This window comes from Canis lupus, chromosome 29, assembly GCF_011100685.1.
Source record: "Canis lupus familiaris isolate Mischka breed German Shepherd chromosome 29, alternate assembly UU_Cfam_GSD_1.0, whole genome shotgun sequence".
In the NCBI taxonomy this organism is placed as follows: Eukaryota; Metazoa; Chordata; class Mammalia; order Carnivora; family Canidae; genus Canis; species Canis lupus.
In genome coordinates this window covers 21,724,663-21,746,913 of record NC_049250.1, presented here as the reverse complement: position 1 = coordinate 21,746,913, position 22,251 = coordinate 21,724,663, and the positions used below count along the sequence as shown (strand labels likewise).

The window sequence follows — 22,251 nt, the reverse complement described above, 5'->3', positions numbered from 1 at the left end:
GCATAGATAGAATCCCTATTATAAGTATGAGGAAAGAGGTAGGGAAAAATAGAGGAAGGAGAGTCAGGTGACATCACAGAAGAGGGACATATGAACTGAGACATAAGGAAGGAGAGAAAAGGGGCAAAGGGAACTCTAGGTCAGCAAAATGTGGTGGCCATGAATGTGTTAATTGTGTGCAAGTATGGCCACAGCCAGTTTACAAGTCTCCCCTGTGCAAATTAGAAAAAAGATGTCTCCTCTAGTTGAAGGTAGCCATGTAAGAGTAATGCTTACTGAGAGCAGTAAGCAAGCTGCCTAGAGCAGAGCTCTACCTTCACAAATGGAAAATTGCCTGGAATAATAACTGTACGAGGAATGGTAGGGCATGTGGTTGGAGAGGAAGGTGGGGAAGAGTCTTAGACGCAATGCTCAGGAGTTTGAACTAGACTGTAGACAATGGGAAATCACTGGGGTTTACGGTTCAGAAGCAACCCAGTCGTGTTTTCAAAGGTAATTCTGCTGGCTACATGAAGAATACCTTAGAACTGACAGGAACATGAAGTGAGGAAGTCTAGTTCAGGACCTCGTATCAAGCGAAGTATAAGGTGATCAAGGCCTTGCCTATGGCAGTGGATCCAGTGCTCCCAAATGAAGAGAAAAAGAATAGCATAAGTCAAGACAAAAGCAGTAGCAATGGGGACAAAGTATAGATTTGATGGGAAATGGAAGGCTCAGTGGTTGTAATCAGAGTTCCAGATTCCAAAGGGAGAGCGGTTTCATCCATGTGCTGAGTTCAGGATGGGGGTCATTTAGGCTGGAATTTATGATAGCTCATTGTCCTGCAGGATAGCAAGGGGGTGCAGTAGTAAGATAACTGTCAGTCATAAACCAAAATCTTAAATAAATACTGGCTAGTGACAGAAATAATGAACAGTGATGAGAAAGGAATGATAAATGCAACTAGATAGGAAGAATAATTGTGCTGAAGCATTGGTAGAAACAATACAATTTCCAATAGGTCACTTAGTAAGGGACAAGACACACAAATTTGATCTTTCTGGGTTTCGGCCTTAATGGGATAAATGATGTTTTGGCACAGGACTGATAGAAAGTAGCAATAGGCAAATTACGGCTCAAGGGCCAAACCTAGCCTGTTGTTAAGTTTTATTGGAACCCAGCTACATCTGTTTTTTTTACCTGTTGTCTATGGACATTTTCACACTACAGCAGCAGAGCTGAGAAGCTGTGACAGAGATTGTATGGCCCACAAAGCTGAATATATTCACTATCTGGCCCTTTACAGCAAATGCTTGCTGATCTGTGTTGTAAAGGGTCAATGTGGAAAACCCTGAGTTCAGAGTGTGGCACGCAGCCGATGCTCAATATAAATTGTTTCCCTTCCGCTCTTTGAGGAAGGTCACACTAATTATTGAAGGGACAAGGAAATGTGGCCTTCACTTCATGACTCTGGGCTGCAGAGAACAAGGCTCATTTTTTCTAGGTTGTGAAGGAAGCCGTATTGTTAGAAGAGAACTGGTCTCAAAATAAGAAGACAGGATACGTGTTGCAAGAACACCCTGATGATATCAGAAGTTACAGCTCTACCTCGCAGAGGACTTTGAAAACAGAAGCTAATCTAGCCTTGTAAAAAAAGCATCCATTACTGTATTGGGTATCAATTAACCAGTCTTTTCCCCCCAGAATTAAATTTCTGCTCAGAACAGAAGGCTCTAAGGATACTGACAGCTATTATGAAAGGAAAACCAGGTTAATTTTAACAGCCAGAGTTCATGAATTAAGGGAGGGCACAGGATGGGTAAAGAATCAAATTCTTTCAAACAGACAGGAAAACGGACTTATACTGATTTTAAAGTCTAGAAGAAACAGTCTACCTACTCTTAGACTCTGATACTTTGGGATAAAGAAAAGCAAACATTTGCTTATAAGTTAAAGACAAAGTGAAATGTGGATCTTTTCAAGTTTATCCACCTTCTCTACTTTGGAAACTTCACTACATTCGATTTCACTGAAACTTAAGTAGATATCACCTCATTAAAATATTTAAAACCAGGCTTAAAAAAGGTAAAGTCCAACTGGATCCTAAGAAATTAAATGGTAAATCAATAGCTGTTCATGTACAGCATGGTGACTAGAGTTAGTAATAACACTGTATGGTACATTTGAAAGTCGCTAAGAGAATAGATCTTAGAACTTCTCATCACAAGAAAAAGAATTTTTTTGTAACTATGTATTGGTAATGGATATTAACTAGACTTATTGTGGCAATCCTCTTGCAATATATACAAATATCAAATCATTATGTTGTATACCTGAAACTAATGTTATGTTCTATGCCAATTACATAGTAATAATACAGTTGTTCCTGGAAGTGTAACTAAAACATTCTCTGAAGAGGAAGGTTCTCGAGGGGACCAGCAGTGCTGTACCTGAAGTGGTCAGTGGGACAGGTTTACTTTTGCATTCCTGATAAATAGCAGAAACCTGCCCTCTAACCTTCAGACTCAATTTTAGATGTGTGCATCAAAATGCTGCAGAAGAGAAAAGTTCAAAGTTTTGGCATATGCTGGATAACTTAACAAGACAGGGAAACAGAACCCGAAACATTTTTTTCCCACTGAAATATAATATTTCTTTCATCAAGCACATGCATGGATTGTTGAAATATGCCTATCAAAACAGTTTGCGGCCCTTTGAGCTACCTCATGTATAATCTATACACAAAACTTTGAAAAAAAAGTGTAATTAGCACTTTGTAAACACTCCATGTAATTTAAAATATTTATAATGGCTCATGAGCTAGAGTTTGAAAAATAAAGACCAGTGCTTAAAAGAGATTTTCGCTTTGAATTTTAATATTGCTCATAATGCAATTACTTTACTTACATAATACAATAATTTTCACACCTGCAGAATTCACTTAAGAAATATAATAAAATGTGCTAGATTTTTTTACATAGCAAATATGTAATAGTAAATTCATGTCATACTAGATTCTAGCCTACGATTTCATATTTTCTTTCATTGCATTTGTAGTTCATTGCATCTGTACTATACAGCAAATTATCACCTTTTAAAAAACAGGACTACCTACCAATGTTTTTCTGCCTCTGAACTAAAAGCTTCACTGAAATCGAACAGGTTGCTTACCTTAAGGATATTATGCAAGGCCTCCTGCTAGTTGCATAATAGTGAAAATTTCCATTGTATTAATGAAATACACATTTTTCACAGCACAAATGTGTTGCTATACTTCATAGATAGTGGCCTTGAGTTATTTTGCAATCCAACCAAATTCTGGTTGAAACCATATGCTGGGACACCGATGTAAAAGACAGTTCTAAAATGTTGCCAAATATAGGTGTAACTGTAAGATGTAAACTAAAATTTGAATGTTTAAGAGAAAAACCTAATTCAAGGAACAAATACAGTTGAGGATTTAATTTAGATGATGCCAACTAAGACAACTGCATTTTTAATATCAAAAATCGTATTCTAGGTTTTACATTAATTAGTGATAAAATAAGACTGGAAGCCTGGGAAATTTTTGACTCATGCAACTATCCTGAGGTTCATTTCAGTGAAGGATGCCATGACCAAGTAGCTTCATTCAGAGCTGTGTAGGGAATACTTGTCCTTGGCAGTGTTGTGGCATAGGATAGAGAAGCTATTTAAAGTGGCATTCAACACTTGTGGTTGTGTCAGGAGTGACTCAATGAGACATAAGTAAAAGTGTGAAATCTAGGGTGGCAATGACCTCTAGCATCCTGAAACAAAATCCTAGGAGACTAATGAAAATACTTCTTCCTGCTATTCTTGGACCATTAGAGTACTTTCTATGGACTTCATGCCCGATCAGGTTATCACAAAAGCTGTATTCTGAATAGCTGCCTTACTTGGATGGCAAAGTTGCATCTACCCTAAATTACCAAATACAGGTTGAAGTTTATTATATTTTTTAAAAGATTATTTATTTATTTATTTATTTACTTACTTACTTACTTATGAGAGACACAGAGAGGGAGGCAGAGTCACAGGCAGAGGAGGAAGTAGGCTCCCTGCAAGGAGCTGGATGTGAGATTCAATCCTATGACCCTGGCATCACACCCTGAGCCGAAGGCAGACACTCAACCACAGAGCCACCCAGGAGTCCTGAAGTTTATTGTACTTTTGTGCAGGTGGATTTTTATAATATAATATGTAGTAATAGAGGGATGGCAGATAGATAACATCTCTCTCTCTCTCTCTTGTGCCTGCACACACACCCCTCCCCTACACACACACACAAACAGATCTAGTTCAGTACCACTCAGTGAGAGCTGATACTACCTGGTTCACCTACCCTAGACACGCAAACTTCACTACAAACCTTAGTTGAATCTATATACTTCAGGTTTCTATTCTTAGTAATATCCAGTATTCCTTTCACTTAAAGTTTTATAAAAATGTTATGATTTAAGTGGAAAATACATTTTCTCTATGCATTAGCAAAAGAGTTAATGTAAACACAGCCCAAACTAAATAATACATAGGTGCAAAATCTGATATAGTTCTGATGTTAGCTTTTAGCGCCTCCTGTAAAGGTTTTGGAGGCACTATTCCATCACTATTCCACCTGCCTCTGTGAGTGTCACTATACTCCTTTGTTCCTAGCTGGCTCATGTCTAGGTTCTTTATTCTAGATTGGTTACATCTATGTATCAAGGCTGACACTGCAACTACAGAGATGTCTCAGTCTCCTTAAGTCCTTCAAAAGTTCTTTATTTATTTATTTATTTATTTATTTATTTATTTATTTATGATAGTCACAGAGAGAGAGAGAGAGAGAGGCAGAGACACAGGCAGAGGGAGAAGCAGGCTCCATGCACCGGGAGCCTAATGTGGAATTCGATCCCGGGTCTCCAGGATCGCGCCCTGGGCCAAAGGCAGGCACCAAACCGCTGCGCCACCCAGGGATCCCCAAAAGTTCTGATTGTAAATTATAAAGTGATCATCAACTCTATTCCAGAAGATGTGGGGAAAGAGTAAGTTTGGTGAAGGGGCTGAATGTTACTGATAGATACAGGAAGTACAGCTTGTGGAATGTGCCCACTGTTTTGGCCTGGAGACTCCTTTATCCTTCTCTGGTCCACCACCGAGGCAGGAAGGGTATCAACGACCAGGCTACTGGTGGGCAAGAATAATGTCCAGGCTGACTGCTACCTTAAAAAGCCCTGTCACTCTTAGAATACCTAAATAGAATATATTTTTAAAGATTTTATTTATTTATTTGAGAGAGAGAGAGAGTAAGAGCACAAAGCTCAGGAGAGAGGCAGAGGGAGAGGGAGAAGCAGACTCCCCGCTGAGCAGGGAGCATGATCTGGGGTTCAATCCCAGAACCCTGGGATTATGACCTGAGCCCAAGGCAGATGCTTAACCAACTGAGCCACCCAGGTGCCCCTAAATAGGATATTTTTAATGAGGAATACATCCTGTGAGAGTTTTGCTAATCTCTATTGTACCATATGATCTCCCCTATAAAATACAGGAACATTTGATAAGAGTTAGTATATGTAACAATGAGGAGAAAAAAAACCAAATAGGGTTAGGCTAGTGCTCAGTGGCCAGCTAAGCTCATTCTATCAAAGTCAACCAGCTCCAACAAATGAACCTGATATCATACAAAATTCAGATTTATGCCTCATCACATTATAGATTATTGAATGTCATGGAACTCCAGGGTTGTTCTCAAATAGAATAAATGCTATTCTATTTGAGAATAGAATACACCAATACTACACCAATGCTAAATCAATGCCAAAATCAAAAAATCTATTGTAATCTATGGTTACTTCATGAATTATACATCAGCAGCTGGAGGTTTCTTTTTTTCTATATAATCATGCATTGATCTAAAAGGAATTTTTATTCTGGCAATTCTTTTAGAATCAACTTTATTGATCACTTGAAAAATATCTTTCTTCATTAGAATGGTCAATTCATAGTAATAGAGCTCAGATAAGAACACTTAAAGTATTATTCAAAGCCTTCTACAGTCTTCCAATGTGGAAAGTGTTAAATATTGTGACCATTCCTTCATAATACTTATGCTTACCTAAAATAGTACATCGTTCACTTTGTAAAGTCTCTCACTTGAAATAAAGAAAACAAATCTGTTAATAACCAAAGCAGTGTGCATGAATTTTCAAAGCCAGAATATTTAAATACTGCTAATGTAGTCTGTTTTGTGATAACATTAGATAACGTAGAAAGAATTCCTTGGTTTTGTTTTGGTTTTTTTACATTGAAAATGATAATTACTTATTGAGATTTAAAAACCGAGCTTGAAAGGAATCTGAAAATCTTACTCTAATATTAATGAAAACCAGCAATTTCTCAAAGAGACGGAAAAAAAGTGCTTGAAAATTAAGACAGGCCTTCCTCAAATGGAACAAAGAAGCAAAGAGGAAAAGTGCACGATTCTTGGATAATTTCTTTTTTTTTTCCCCAAAACTATTCACATGTAAGTTAATCACTTAGTTTATTGTCCAAACTGGGACACTTTTTAATAGTGAAAGGAAAAAAAAAGAGTGAAAGGAGCTGCTGCTAATAATTTGCCTCAGACAAAAGGCATTAACCAGGGCATTCTCAGGAAAAGCAGGACCCGTGGCACCTTAGGTAAGGGAAGGTGCGATATGAGCTTTTTATCAATTTCCTCTTCTGTTCTCACCATTCTCTCCCTGATCAAATGAGGTCAAGTGGACAAAAAGTGGTGCATTTTCAGGGCAACGTCTCGGGGACAGCAAAGAAGCATGGATCTCCAAATAGGACCAGTAGAGCTCAAGAATGGAATATTTGAAACATTTTAATCAAAATCCAACATTTTCTATCTTATCTTTTATTTGTTTACGTCTAACTGATTCTAGGCTTTCAACCAGTTAGTCTGCATGAATTATATATTTTAGAAAGAAAAAAAACACATATTTCCAATCTAAACCTCTACAGCCGGGCCAAGTTGTTTTAAGCTATCCCCTATGAGCACCTCTGACCTCTTATGCCATGTTATCTGAAAAGCACAAACAACCTCATCGTACAGCTGGGCTTTCGAAAGGAAAGGGCAAGATGAGAAACAGTAAACAACACAGAAACGACAGGACTGGCACACTAATCAGGCCACTGGTAATCTTAGATAAGAACTGGGGAACTGCACGAGTTCCACCAAGCCACCAAGAGCTTCCTTGATGTAGGGAGATTTCCATGTGAGCTCACATTGCATCAGTTTGTTTGGTTGGGGGGGGGGGTCCATTTATGGTTCTAATGGCTCCTTGTTGTTTACCACAAGACAGTCATCAGAAAGCTCACGGCTACGTATGAGCAGAGTTGTCCACCCGGACTGTGTGTACGTGTGTGTGTATGTATACATACAGAGATGCTGGTTTCCCCTGCTAACTGTAAGCTCTCTTTATGCCACTTTGCTTTTATGAAAGACCTACATTACTATCTGTTTTCACTAAGTGAAAGAAATGGGAATAGGATTTTCATTATTATGAAATGATAACTGCTTCTATGCTTTATGCCATTTCACCTTACAAAGGATTTCATAGGAATGCTCTATTTTCAGATAATGGGGAAACCTGTACATGTGTACACACACACATACACACACACACAAAACATGCGATAGTTTTGTTCTTGGACTAAAAGGAAATAATTGGTGGCTCCGTTCCAATAATATTTCTTTTTTTCATCCAAAACATTTGAATAACCGATCCATAAACTAGAAATAGAATGAAAATGTTATGTATTCCTTTCTCCTTCATGAGTACACAGGGGGTTTTATTTTATTTGGATTTATTTTCTTTTCACTATTTCTGTGACATGAGACACCCACACAGTCTAATTCAATTGGATAGTGGAGTGAGGTTCTCAAGGACTTATCACCAATAGGGCAACTAAACAGAAGCCATCCCCTGGGAAACTCAGAACTTTGACCTCTGGCTCTCCAGAGAGCTGTAGTCCCAGAGGCAGACGTTGTACATCTGCTCCTAAAGGCAATAATGTCTAAGGTCTCCCAGGCCTTCCCATGCTTGCTTTAGGTGCCATGCCATGTCAATGGGGATGGTCAGGTAGATGTTTGGAGGCCATGAGCTGGAGGCAGGTATCCTTTCCATGATTGGATGTACTCCCCCATGGGATCAATGCCACTGCCGCCAGCAGGAGAAAATTGGTTCTTGTGGAGAAGTATGAAAAAAAATCTTAGATATTATAACAGTCTTTAGCTCTCCAAGCTCCATCCTACCTGACAAAATCTTATTCCTTAGTATTTAGTTTCTCTCTTTAGAGGGAATTTAAATTTAACTTCATTTTTCTCCTTAGGGGGCCATTAATGAAAAAAAGGTTGAGAAATAATTTTCTAGTCAATCATCTTCCTTTTCCTGAGGGAAGGAGGTAGAGGGACGGAGGGAAAGAGGAGGAAAGAGAGGAGGAGGAGGGAATGGGAAAAACAAGAGGATGAGGGAGGAATAATCCTTAGATAAATAAATGGTAGCTGCAGATACACAGGAAAAGTGGAAAGGGAAACCAGTAAGAAACAATACCTCCTCCCCGCGGCCCCCCCCCAACCCCCCCAACGGGCTCCCACCAACTTGACTCTGGACCCTGCCCAACAGGGTTGCCAGGTGATTCTCACTGTACTGGTTCAGATGAACAGAAATGTCTTTCTGCAGCCTTATATTGTGGGTTTTTTTTTTTTTTCAAATATGGGCTAAAGTCTAGCTTCCTGACCTGACACCTGAGATGGGCCTGTTGGCTGGCATTGTCCCGAACACCATATCCATGTATATGCCCAGGCTGAAGCTTGCCTCAGAAGGCTGAGCTGTTTCCTAACTGGGTTTGCCTGAAGACACAGTTGACTTCTTTTGTTCTTGACCTTTTTCAGATATCTAAAGTGAAGGCACTGTACAGTACTGAATCTCTTTCTTTTCAGCTCTCAGGTGGGCCATGCTCCTTGTGGGTTGTTGTTTCATCCTAAAGGCAGACAATATCACATGCCATAGGATCCACTTCACTTAAATGCTTTCAAATACCTCTTAGAGAGAAGTTCCTGTAATGCAAAATTTAAAGGGGAACAGCTACTGCAGTCCCTTTGGGAAAAGGCCAAAGAAAAGGGAGATAGGTATTTCCAAGCCAGAGGCTGACTAAATGGCCCAAGGCTGGAAGAGGTACAGGATCAAGTCTAATTCCAATTCACTGCCCAGGAAACTGGCAGCCAGTTAAGCCCATCTTCTCCCCTTGCACATTCCTATGAAAGGCACGCCAGAACCAGCAATTCCATGTCACAGTAACCCAGAGATTTGGACCAGCCATCCTCCAGGCCCATTTGGTGGGCCCCACATTCACAAATAGCCTCAAATTTAAACTTTGTACATTATCTCTGCATGAGGGTATACAGAATGTCACCAAGATAAACTAACAAGACTGAAAAAACAGAAAGTCCATCATGCACATATAAACTCATGTCATAGTACCAGATTATAGAAAAAACTATGAAAGAACAATTTCTGTAAGCCCTGTTATTATTTTGTGAAAAGTACAATTATATTTCATATTATCCTGTGTGTGTGTAAAAATGTTAACTTGTTAAATGAAGACATTTAAGACATACCACTTATTTAAACCCCGTTTGGCATTTTTTCCAGTTATTTATATACTTCAAAGTTCAATTAATAGAAGTAATACCAAGAAGCATGTTCTGTAAAAGCCAAATTGTTATTTTTAGGGTCATACTCAAGGACAAAATACAATAGGTCAATGGGCCTTGCAATAATTTTGTGTGACATACTGGATGGACATACTATAGGCTGGACAATTATTATTGAATTGATTACTGAGAATTTATTCCATGTCATCAATATAGCCTATTGTGGAATATTTGATAGAAAGGGTCAAATTTTTCCTCCTGTGCTAGGGATCTGGCAAGTGAATTCATAACTTTAACTTTCTTTATTGTAGAAATACTCAATAGATTATAAAAGACAGGAAAACCCAAAGAGAAAAAGACAAATACTTTGAAGGATATGAAATTCCTGCTTAAGCCAAGAGAATATATTTTAAATTCTGGAGAGAAAAGAGTGTCTTTCTACATGTCCAGTTAGATGTGTTAGCCCACACAGAACATGCTATATATGTTCAACTGAACTACCAAACTGAATAAACAATCACCGTAGAGGCAAGGTAAACAGATATTCTCCAACAAAGATATCTCACCTCCTAAGCAAGTTAGGAAAAACACATAGATTCCAAGTATTCCAACACAAGAGCTTCATGGCATAGGCAGGATCCTGCTGTACCCATAACACAAATAGTGAGGGCTAGAGTATCATCCTACTGCAGTTTTAACAAAGCAAATTGTTCCTAAGTTGTAAAAATACTATTCACACACAGGACTCACCTCACCAAGAATTATTCCAGAGAAATAACAAGTTATACGATTTGAGAAGAGTACAGGAAAAAGTAGTGATTTACATAAGACACCATACAGAGCTGTTTTTAAAAGGTTCCAAACCTCACACAAATGAACAATACTTTCACTAAAGTACCATATAATCAAATGTAAATGATTTCCATAATATTTCACCATTCAAACAGAGAGGAAAATGTAGATATTTAAATAAACAAATACAATTCCTTATGAAAATTTAGTAAAAAAAATCTACTTAGGTTAGCAAAGATTTGCCTTACTTGATTAATAATTTGGAAACAAATTTATTATTTACAACTACATTAAAATTTCCAAAACCAATGTCCTTAACTGCTTAGTTTGTAGGTAGATATCTTATCTGTGCATACAAAATTTGAAGCAAGTTTCAATAATCTATCTGATGTGCAGGTATATATAATAGCATACAATAGGCCATGATCAATGTTACCTTCTTAGAGATAAAGAGATGGCTGCTGCTTCTAAAATTTAGAGATTAAATGAACTCCCTCATCTGGGAAATCAAGTTATTGATCATATTCTGTCCTCAGTGGAAATGCTTCAGAAAAACAAATGTATATACCTTACACGTTTTTTTTTTCTATAACAGTACTGAATTTTAGATATGTGTTAATAATGCTGTTATAAGCAAATAAGCCATATTAAACTTCAAATTTTCTTTGATATAGCTGCTGATTTTTGCATACATGTCGAACACCCTCTGGAGCATTCGATGGAACAATGACTTAGACCCCAACCGCCTAAGGGCTTGAAAGAGTTCATTTAACATCCAAAATACTCCTTTAAATCCAGAGTTTATCTCATTCATCTTTAAAATTTACTCCATATTTTTACCAGTGACTCACATATGTAACTTAACACTTGACACTACAAAGAGCAGTAACCTTCTCAACCAAAACCCACAAGTATAGCATATCTATTTCTTTCTTATGGATAAAAGAAAAGTAAATTATTCATAACTACAAAAAAGACCTAGTTGAAATCTTTCCGTTTGCTACAAGGTGTGCATTTCCTCATTGTGTACAACAGAAACATATTTTGTTTCACTGACTTCCATGCTCTGGCCAGAAAGTAAAATGCCTTTAGAAGTCACCATGATGCAAAACTAGGCATATCAAACAGGGCAGAAGCAATTTTACAACCATCTGCATTCAGTTGATTGTTTACATAATTTACGTGTTGTAGATTATAAGATCTTACTTTCCACTTAATAATGGCCTATTATATTTCCATAATCTTTACTGATTTTTAAGAATTCTGAAGCAACTTAAGAATTTATGTGATGACACGTTTTTCTGCTATTTTCCTTTTCTCTCTTCCATATTCCATTTTCATCTAACATGCATGAAATACTAATACTACGCCTCTGCAGCTAAAGATGACTCTTGATATTGTATTCATATCTCCTATTGCAATATAGAACTAAATATATGGGATGAAAAGCAGTTTGTGCTAACCTTCAAAGCTCTAAATAAAATTAGATAAACAGAATCATGCAGTTGAATTAAATGCTGCAATTCGTGGCAAAACAAACTTACTCTGAGACAGAGATGTATGCAGCACAATGGAAATGTGAGTTTACCTTCATTATAAGCAAACACGATAAACTCTGAGGTAGGGTAATACCTCAATTGTGGAAAAAAAAACGATCATCATTGTCAGAGTAGGCCTCATAATAAGAGAGGTAAGGGAGGCACCATGGACACTGACTCACTCTTTACACAGTTTAACCAGAAGGCCCTTTTTCAAGCAAGGAGCCCCACAGTCCTCTGAGTTACATGGGGCCACACTCCCTCTTTCCATGCTCCTCCAGAGAACCAGGCCAGGAGGTACTCCCTCCACGCTCAATGACAGCACCACACTCCAAAGTGCTGAACCCAGCTAGCCCTCGAGGACAGCACCACTCTCCAAATGTGCTGGACCCCAACTAGCCCTCGAGGACAGCACCACTCTCCAGGTGTTCTGGACACCAGCTAGCCCTCGAGCACAGCACCACTTTCCACGTGTGCTGGACCCCAGCTAGCCCTGGAGGACAGCATGACACTCCCTGTGTGCTGGACCCCAGCTAGCCCTCAATGACAGCAACACTCTCCACGTGTGCTGGACCCCAGCTAGCCCTCAATGACAGCAACACTCTCCACGTGTGCTGGACCCCAGCTAGCCCTCAATGACAGCAACACTCTCCACGTGTGCTGGACCCCAGCTAACCCTCAATGACAGCACCACTCTCCACATATGCTGGACCCCAGCTAGCCGTTGAGGACAGCACCACGCTTCACGTGTGCTGGACTCCAGCCAGTCCTTGAGGACAGCACCTCACTCCCTGTGTGCTGAACCCCAGCTAGCCCTCAAGGACAGCCCCATCCTCCACGTGTGCTGGACTCCAGCTAGCCCTCGAGGACATCCCCACTCTCCATGTGTCCTGGACCCAGCTAGCCCTCAAGGACATCCCCACTCTCCACGTGTGCTCTACCCCAGCTAGCCCTCGAGGACTGCACCACTGTCCACGTGTGCTCTACCCCAGCTAGCCCTCGAGGACTGCACCACTGTCCACGTGTCCTGGACCCCAGCTAGCCCTCAAGGACAGCCCCACTCTCCACGTGTCCTGGACCCCAGCTAACCCTCAAGGACTGCACCACCGTCCACGTGTGCCGGACCCCAGCTAGCGCTCTCCCCTCAAACTCCAGCCACCGCCACCGCGCAGCGACACGGCCACCCAAACCCTTGCAGCCTCTGCCGCCCAGCCCTGTTCCGACCCAGCAGCGCTGCTTAAGAACGAGCCCCGCCACCGCGCGCCACTACGCGGAGCTCCGTGCGCCTCTGCAAAGCGCTCCTCGCCGCGCGGCCCTACCTGGTCCTGCCTCTCCAAAGCCTCAGAAACGCGGCCGCTTACGCTGCCTGGAGGGGAGGCCACCAGCCCTCCTGCCCGCGCACGGGGGGGGGGGGGGGGGGAGCAGCGCCCCGCTTTTCCTACCTTTGCAGCCACCGACGAGTTAGGTTTCTCCAGCAAGTCCCAGAGCTTCTTCCTTTTCTCGGGGCAGCAGGTGTTATCGAACTCTTCCCCCTCCCGCTCTCGCATGGTCTCGGCCTCCCGCCTCAGCTCCTCGTTCATCTGCTCCTTCTTTTGATGGTACCTGGCTTGGCAGCACGACTCCAGGTAGATCTCGTCGATGCCCCAGTAGTCGAGCTCCTGGCCGAACGAGAGCGCGCACATCTCTTCCATCATGTGCAGCTTCCCGGTCCGGTAGAAATTTAAAATGGACGTGAAGGCCCCCGGGTGCCGGTCAAAGAAGTACTCGTTGTCGCCCAGGTTGTAGTCGTCGCACACCTCGAGCAGGCTCTCGTGCGTGTTGCAGTCCCGCAGCTTCCCCAGGCGCGTGCGCGGCAGGCGGTCCAGCGTGCGCCACAGGACCTCGTGGTTGAGGCCGCCCACGTTAATCTTAACCCGCCGCGAGCACGTCTTGCTCCTAATGATGTCCACGGGCTCGGGTGGAAGGGAGAGGGTCGACCTGGAGGTCTTCCTGTTCAGGCCAGGGGGCACCTTCTCTGCCATCGTGATCCGGACAGCGGCGCGGAGCCACGATCCTCCGAAGGATGAGCTGCGGGAGGGTCAGCCGCGGCGGTGGCCCTCCGAGGCAGGCATGTCCACCGGCGCGACTGGAAAGAAAGCAACAAGGGTCACTGGGGGGCAGGCTGCCACCCGCCCAAAGCCTTGCCTGCTCCTCGGGAGGGCTTTGCTGTTCCCGCACAACAGGGAGGTGTCATGTTAATTACTGTGCATTGCTTGAGACAGGAAGCTCGGCCTTCAGAGATGAGAAAAGAGGAAAAGACTACGGTGTATCACACGCACGCACACACACACACACGCACACACAAGAGGCTGTGCATTCGGTTGCATGCACCTAGAGGTTGGGAACTCCCAAACTGATCACCAGGGACCGCTTTCTCAAGCTCCAGACTGAAATATCTCAGCCTGGCTGAGCCAGAGACACCTGAAACTAAACTGACCATATCGCCAACCTGTGCAACCAGTTCCTGCTCCTTCTCCATGTCAGAGGTTTGGCCTTCTGCATCCCCACATCCAGTTTTTTTTTTTTTTTTTTGGCGGGGGGAAGATGTATTTTATTATCGAAACTTCTTTGTTTCCCCTTTATGCAAAAGTAGCACAGTTAGGACTCTGTACCTTCATCACATTGTTTTGAGCATTAAATGAGTTCATGAGTGTAAAGTTCAGCACCGTGTCTGGCCCCCGAGACTATGCAGTAAATTTCAGTTCGATACTAAATGGAGCCCGTGACAAACATGCGGGTTTTTGGAGCATGGGTGGGGGCTGGGAAAAACACAACCTCCCCCCCCGCCCCCCAAGCTAAAGCTGAGAAATCCTGATCCATCTGTCTACATCCAGTTAAGAACCAGGTCTTAACCAACTTCATCTACTAAACATGGCATAAGTGCTCCACCGCCAGGACCCTGTCCCTGTCATCCTTGAACCTCAGCATCTCTTGCCTACATTTCTACAGCAGCCTCTTAAACCAGATCCCAAACTCTGGTGTTGTCAACCTAAAAACCATTCTCAACATGGCTACTAGAATGATCTGCTAAGATGCAAAATTGATATTAAGACTTTTACACTGAAAGCTTAGAACACAGCTGAGAGAAACTAAAGATCTAAATACATGAGAGATACTCAATATTCATGGATTAGAAGACCCATTATTGTTAAGTTAGATCCTGAACTCTGGTGTTCTCGGCCTAAAAATCATTCTCCACAGAGCTACTAGAATGATCTGCTAAGATACAAAATTGGCCCTTTCTGTGCTTTAAATTCTACAAAGACTCATCATTACTGGCAGTAGAAAGTCCAATTAGCCTTATTAGGTCTGGCCTAAGGTGAGGTCCATCCTCACCTCTCATCTCTCCATCATCACTATTTTCCAGCAACCCCAGAAGACACACATCCTCCTGTCTCAAGCTCCTAGAGCTTTTTTCATGCTGCGGAAGGGCATCCACCTTTCCCATTTCCTTTTGACTAACTGCTGCTTGCTGTTCAAGACTTCTCTAAGACATCAATCTCCAGAAAGCCCTCCATGATATTCCTCTTCTAGGATCATGAAACTCTGTGAATGTCACTTCTGTTTCATTATACCACTGCAATAACACCTGCACAGGACGTTGGGAGCTCTTAAAGACAAAGAATATCTTGTCTGTCATATCCTTATCACTGAGCACGGTGCTTATAGATTGGAAAGGTTTAATAAATGTTAAATAATGAATCAACAGTTTTCCACAAAACAGCTGACAAAAGAGCCAATAGGACCAATGCATAAATGGAGTTATTTGAGTGACTTACCTAAAATGCATTTATGTTTACATGTTATATGTATATATGTTTGTGTATACATTGTATATGTCAGAACATGTGTGTGTTTGTGTGTGTGTGTGTGTGTGTGTGTGTGTTCGTATTTGTATTCTTTTCCTCCACAGCTCTTTTCTCCTGGGTATTAATTCTTTAAGACATTACTGCTCTAGTATTCCCTTTTGTTGATCTATTATTTTGATCTGCAGCAGCATCTTCTTATTTGATCTTCTCCTGTAATGTTTTTGCAGAAAATCATGGAGCATCAAGCAATACATCCAAAACACCACTTTTAATGTAAAACGTCATGTTTATAGTCAATGCCCTTACACCAAAGGGAAAAACTCTTATATTTAAGAGGTCCTCATAATTAGAACTCTTTTTTAAGATACACACCAATGTCTGTATGTCTCTGATTTCTCCATTTTTATAAGTTATAATTATTTCTCCATCAGAAGTCAAGTATCTTCTCAAATTAAAATAAGTCATATTTATGAAAAATGTAGATGGACGATATATAAGTATTTCATACAATAAATAGATACACTTGAATAGAAAGGTTTTTTCAAACACTGACAGAAATATGGTAAGTAAATACATACATACTTTCACCACAGATGACATAAACACCTATTTTTACAAAAATAAAGAGGAGGCACAATGATTTGGGTAAACAACTTAAATTCTCTGAGCCTCAATTTCTTACTCTACAAAATGGGGATAACAGTATCTACAGTATCACAGGCAGTATTATGATGATTCAATGAGGTAGTTTATGTGAAGTGCTCACTACAGGGAGGTATATCTGAACAGAATAAGAAAATTTGTATTTCTCATCTTAAGTTTGGTTTCGACCAACTGAAAGAAAACTGAGATTAGAAGCTGCACTAATGTCTACTAAGTAAATGCTGGCGTTCACATATTTTCCTTATCCATATGTACTGTCTTCTCTAGTAAATTATAAGTCTATAAGGCCAAAACCATTAGTCTCACCTTTTCTGTGCCTGCATTGTACCTACACAGAACAGGCACCTCACAGTGCGTATCTTGGATGCCATCAATGCCCATGGCCAAATTTTGTATTCAGGTGACAAGGGAGTATGAATACATACACAAAATTGAGCAACAATATTAGAATCAGGGAATACAACTAAAAATATTAGAGATGGGGAAGCTCTGGTCACAAATATGAATGTCTGTTCTCCATCACATAACTTGGTTGTAGATACAATGACATCTCAGCAATCCATAGATTATGTGAACAGTCCACATGAATAAATAAACAAGGGCTAATCCATTTTTAATTTGGCTACAAATAGACATAAAATGAATTTACTCTTTTTGGAATATCACATCTTATACTCATGTGAAAAAGATAAACAGTTTTTGAACTGACTAGAGTATCAGATCAGAGGTTTTCCAGAAAGAGTGAGAACAAACTCCAACGTCAACACAAAGATCTCATGTTGGAGGGCAGGGGCTTAATACGACTTGCTTTCTTGGAAATGTCAGTATTAAAAGCGTAAATGCTATGTCATAGTCACCATTTGTCTCAGACAATCTCACACATGACTTATAGTGAATTTTCCTTTTCATAGGTTGTGTGTCTCAGGTGAAGAGAGGTCATAAGACTTAAATTTCACAATATCTTTCTTACTGATCAAAAACTTTCTATTATAGGAAATCCAGTGTTGACTGCAAATTCCAGAATAAAAGACAGCTGAAATTCAATGCCCCGTCTTCAAAGCAGGGGTAGAGAAACTTAGGATGAGAAAATGTGACCCACTGATTTGATTTTCTTAAGACTTAAAGATGGTCTGCTCTGATTACTGTTACTGTGGTTAAAAGCTTTTATTTTTCCTTGGCAAAATGTTCTGCTTATTATCTGATAAGGAGTGCAGGCTCAAAGGCCCAAGTTCTCAAGCAGTTGCAGAGCTGTGAATAGTGTTGAGAGAGTTCATCAGGCATTCAGAATAATCATGGAAAACAAATGGTCGTCGCCTTTGGAGGCCGTATGTAGTTCAAGTGCAGAGTACACTACCTCTGAAACCGTGCTGAGCCTTTCTGTCTGCCCCCCTATCATTCTCCCTTCTCTTTCTTCCTCTGTGGATTTTCTCTCCCACTTTCCTGTCTCTGTTTCTCCACTCATTGCCTTAACTTTCTCCCATTCCTCCCCTTCTATTCCAATCTTGTTCCCTAGATTTTTCAATCCTCGGAGCCTCTGACCAACAACAAAACCAAACTATATAATTTCAAACCTGTACGTACTTCATAAAGTTTTCTATAGCTGGGCAGCCCGGGTGGCTCAGTGGTTTAGCGCCACCTTGGGCCCAGGGCGTGATCCTGGAGACCCAGGATCGAGTCCCACTTCAGGCTCCCTGCATGGAGCCTGCTTCTCCCTCTGCCTGTGTCTCTGCCTCTCTCTCTCTCTCTCTCTCTCTCTGTTTCTCATGAATAAATAAATTAAAATCTTAAAAAAAAAGTTTTCTATAGCCTCACTATGAAAACCTCTTGAGTTGAAAATGCCACATCTCTATCCAGAAGATGAGAAAAACATCCAAAATGAGCTGCTTTGTATGGGAAGTTGTATGAGCTTGCACAAGGGGCTCTGCTCAGAGTCTCAGGACCCCTGGCTCCAGTTTGGGCTGAGCTCCTACCTCCCCATCTTTCTGGTTGGACTGGTTTCCTCACCTATTAAAGAGTGGCATTTTATGCCTACAGATCATTAATATCCTATGATGCTTGGCTAATCTTTACTCCCACTATGATTCTGTGATCTTTACCACCCTCCATTCCAATCACTACCTTCACTTAAGATAAAAGTAAGTAAAAAAAAAAAAAAAAGATAAAAGTGAGTATATCATACTACCTCGGAGTCACTAAAGACATTGTTCCTGTCTAGCTTCTTAAAAAAAAAAGGTGGTTTCCATGTTTCCTTTTAAGAATTCTTTCATATTTACCAGAGCTTGAAACTACCTTCAGAACATCATAAAAGTTTCACTTCTTTTACTTAGTGTTTAATTTTCTACCGTTTGACTTTTCATTTTGCACTCACGTTCTTTTCTGCTATATTAATTTTACTTCTAACAATGAACCTGTCGGTTTCCTCTGGGGTAGGTACTATGTCTTGACACTCTTAAGAGCTCGCAAAATTTATGTTTTTAATTTTAGTAATTAAAATGGATATGATGCGACATTTTCTCACATTTAGTTTTACAAGTGAAATTATGTCGATCACAATAATTTTACTCCATAAAAATTTATCATCTAATTCAATTTAGTATACAATATAAGCTGTAATAATTCAATGTTTAAACGATAAAGATGTTATGCAACTGTGTAGAATTCATATGCATAAATAGTTATAAACTGACGATATTTTTATTCCGAGGGCAAAATCTCAGTGAATCTTTTCTGATGGCAGTTTGTTGACTTATTTCACTCATTTGATCAATTGAAAGTCAAGCTTAAGGCAATCAGTAGACCAGTGCAAATGTACTAAAATTCCCTTCATTAGTCTGTTAGAGAAAAAAGTGACTCTTTAAGCAATAAACAACAACAAACATTCTCGTTTTGCACAGCTGCACTGTGTTCCTACCAGCAGTGTGAAATTATGCTGCCACCCATTCAGGACCAAACCTGACAAAACACAACTTTCTGATCATGGCATCATAATTACAGCTTGAGACTCCAGGTTGTGGCGGCCGGCGGGGGGGGGGGGGGGGGGGGGGGGGGGGCGCAGGGTGGTGAGGGGTGGAGGGGGTTTACTGTAGTCTCAAAAATACTACCATTATGTCATATACTTGACACTTCCTTAAGGTAGCAGGGCAGGATAAGTCCCATGTGTGATCCTGTGAAGATGAAAAGCAAATCTTTCTGAAGATCTAAGTGATGTTTAACATTTCATTTCTGTATTGCTAATATACACTGAGCCGGCATTTACATGCTCTGAGACCTCACAGTCTAAATCACTCTATGTATAGCTAACGCATTTTCTTAAATTTTCATGTATAGTATTAAGTAGTAAATGAATCTTTTTTAATAACAGCTTTTTCTGTATCAGAGAGCCACAACGTTTATTTGTAGTAGATATCAGGAGAGAAAAGCACCATAACTATTAGTTGAAACTGTAATCAATGCTTTAAAAAAAATTTTAGTACTTACTGAAATTTTTGAAAGTACTTTCAGAATTCACTAATGAAAAAATATTATAACAAGTTAAAAATGAATCAAATTCATTGGAGAAAGATCGAACTTTGAAGTCCTGGAAACTCAGGTAATCCTGAGAAATTCAACAAACCTGCTGAATACATTAGAACCCGGCTGGAAATATTAATGAATTTCATAGTGTTTATTGTTTTTTAATGTATCAAACTCTAGTAATAACTGATACATTGTCCTTGCCATCAGAAAGGTGAAAGGTGGCATTTCCTTTCTGCAATCAAAAGTTGTGAATATCAATATGTTCCTCGATTTTAGCACAACTATTTAGTCCTTAGTTTGAAAAAAAAATCCAGGACTTTTATCCTTGATATAACCGATGCTTTTTTTAGATACACTCAAACAAAATCCTAAAAGCTTTGCTTTCAGTGGTCAGAGGAAGCATTGTGTTGCAGTAAGAAGGGAAAAGACAAGTAATAAGGAGAATATGTAATATGAGCATCATTCAATATCACAGATGTCTCTGAATAAATTTATAAACAAACTATTTTATGTAGACACATAATATGATTTTTCTTCATCAGAATAGAGAACTAAATAATTAGATCTCAAATATATGTTTGCTATAATTAGTAAAACACTAGGTTTGCCTTTAAAAACATGGCTTTTTATAAGATGTAGGTGATAAAAAAAATCCTTCTCTACTTTGAAAAATATAATACTGATATTATAATGCATACTATAATGCATCTTGAGCCTTTTTATAAACTATAAGGTATAGTCATGGCTTGAAATTTTCAGTCTGTTTCCTAGCACACAAAAAGGCTAAAACTTTTATATGAACGTTTAGCCATTCACCTGGTGGAAGATTTTTCTATTATGGAGGCAAAAGTGCCCTTTACTTTGGGCCCCAAGATGCGTTCTTTTAAATGCTTCTTTTTGCAAACATCTTCCCAGAGTCACAATGCCGTGAAGGGGATAAATAAAGATGAAAGAGGATGAGAAAAATAAAAAAGACAACCAATTAGAGAAAATACTGGTGCCACTAAACGAAATGAAAACAAGGCTGGGCCACCCTGTAATATCCTGATAAAAATCACAAACTTCAGTTACTACCTGGTATTCTATGTGGATGATACAATCTTCAATTTGAGTGATGGACTTCATACACTGTCTGGGTGTTCGGCCTAAGTTCGATTTAGCCTCTGTAAAACCAAGTAAAAAAATGTTCATTAAATTTGGATAGAATTTGAATATCTTCTTAGGTTTCTTCCAATAAAATTAGCTTTTAGATTATGTAATGATTGTCTGGAATGTTCAGTAGTAACATTCTTGACAAAGGATGTTTCTCTCAGTTGGGCTCGTTTAATAGCAAAAATATGCTTTCTAACTACAGTCTGCTCTCTTACTTCTCCATGATTAAACATATTACAGACAATGTGGTTTTTACTAAAAGCTTGAATACTGAGTCAGATTTGAGATTGTTTCTATGACCTAAACATTATATCATACTTTATGTCCCCTCATGTTTGGAGACTAGAATCACAAAATGTGGCAGAAGGGAGCTTGCACATGATCTAGTCCAATTCCTTATTTCTATGTTTCAAAACTGAGATTCAATGAGGTCATGTGACTTGGCTGATCTCTCTCTGATAGTTGCTAAACTTGGACTAGAACCCAGATCTATAAATGCTTACAAAAGTCTCTTTCCATTACATCCCACCTCATTATTCTTTGCTTTTCACCTTCTAGTCAGTTTCTAAAAGCTTTTATCCCTTTGTCTACCCCCATGTCAAAATATTGATTCAAACTACACTAAGTTGAGATGTGTTATTTCCTATATATTGCTCATTTCTTTAAAGGTTAATGGCTGTAGTCAGGCAACTTGATCGTGTTCTTTTTTTTTTTTTTCCTTAAAGATTTTATTTATTTATTCATGAGAGACATAGAGAGAGGCAGAGACTCAAGGAGAGAGAGAAGCAGGCTCCATGCAGGAAGCCTGATATGGGACTTGATCCCAGGACTCCAGAATCATCCCCTGGGCCGAAAGCAGGCACTAAACTGCTGAGCCATCCAGGGATCCCAATCATGTTCTTATTAAGAAAAGTGAACTTCACAGAATCGTTCTTTCATTACCTCTCCTTTCCTAGGACCAGTTCTTATAACTACCTCCTTCTACCCTGGACCCCTTCAGGTGGTTCTGCACACGGCAGCCCCAACACCAACAGATAGGAGTCATCTCTTATAGAAGACGCTC

General features: G+C 40.0%; 1 protein-coding gene across 1 annotated transcript in view; it reads right to left on the bottom strand.

Moving 5' to 3' along the window:
• KCNB2 (potassium voltage-gated channel subfamily B member 2) overlaps positions 1-21,237 on the bottom strand; it is a 376,920-nt gene extending 355,683 nt beyond the window's left edge. The window contains exons 1-2 of the mRNA XM_038579518.1: positions 21,111-21,237; positions 13,452-14,134 (exon numbers count right to left, since the gene is read on the bottom strand). Of these exons, the coding sequence (XP_038435446.1) occupies positions 13,452-14,030 (579 nt within the window). The 5' untranslated portion in view covers positions 14,031-14,134; positions 21,111-21,237. The remainder of the gene's footprint in view (positions 1-13,451; positions 14,135-21,110) is intronic.
• Positions 21,238-22,251: the final 1,014 nt, after the last annotated feature.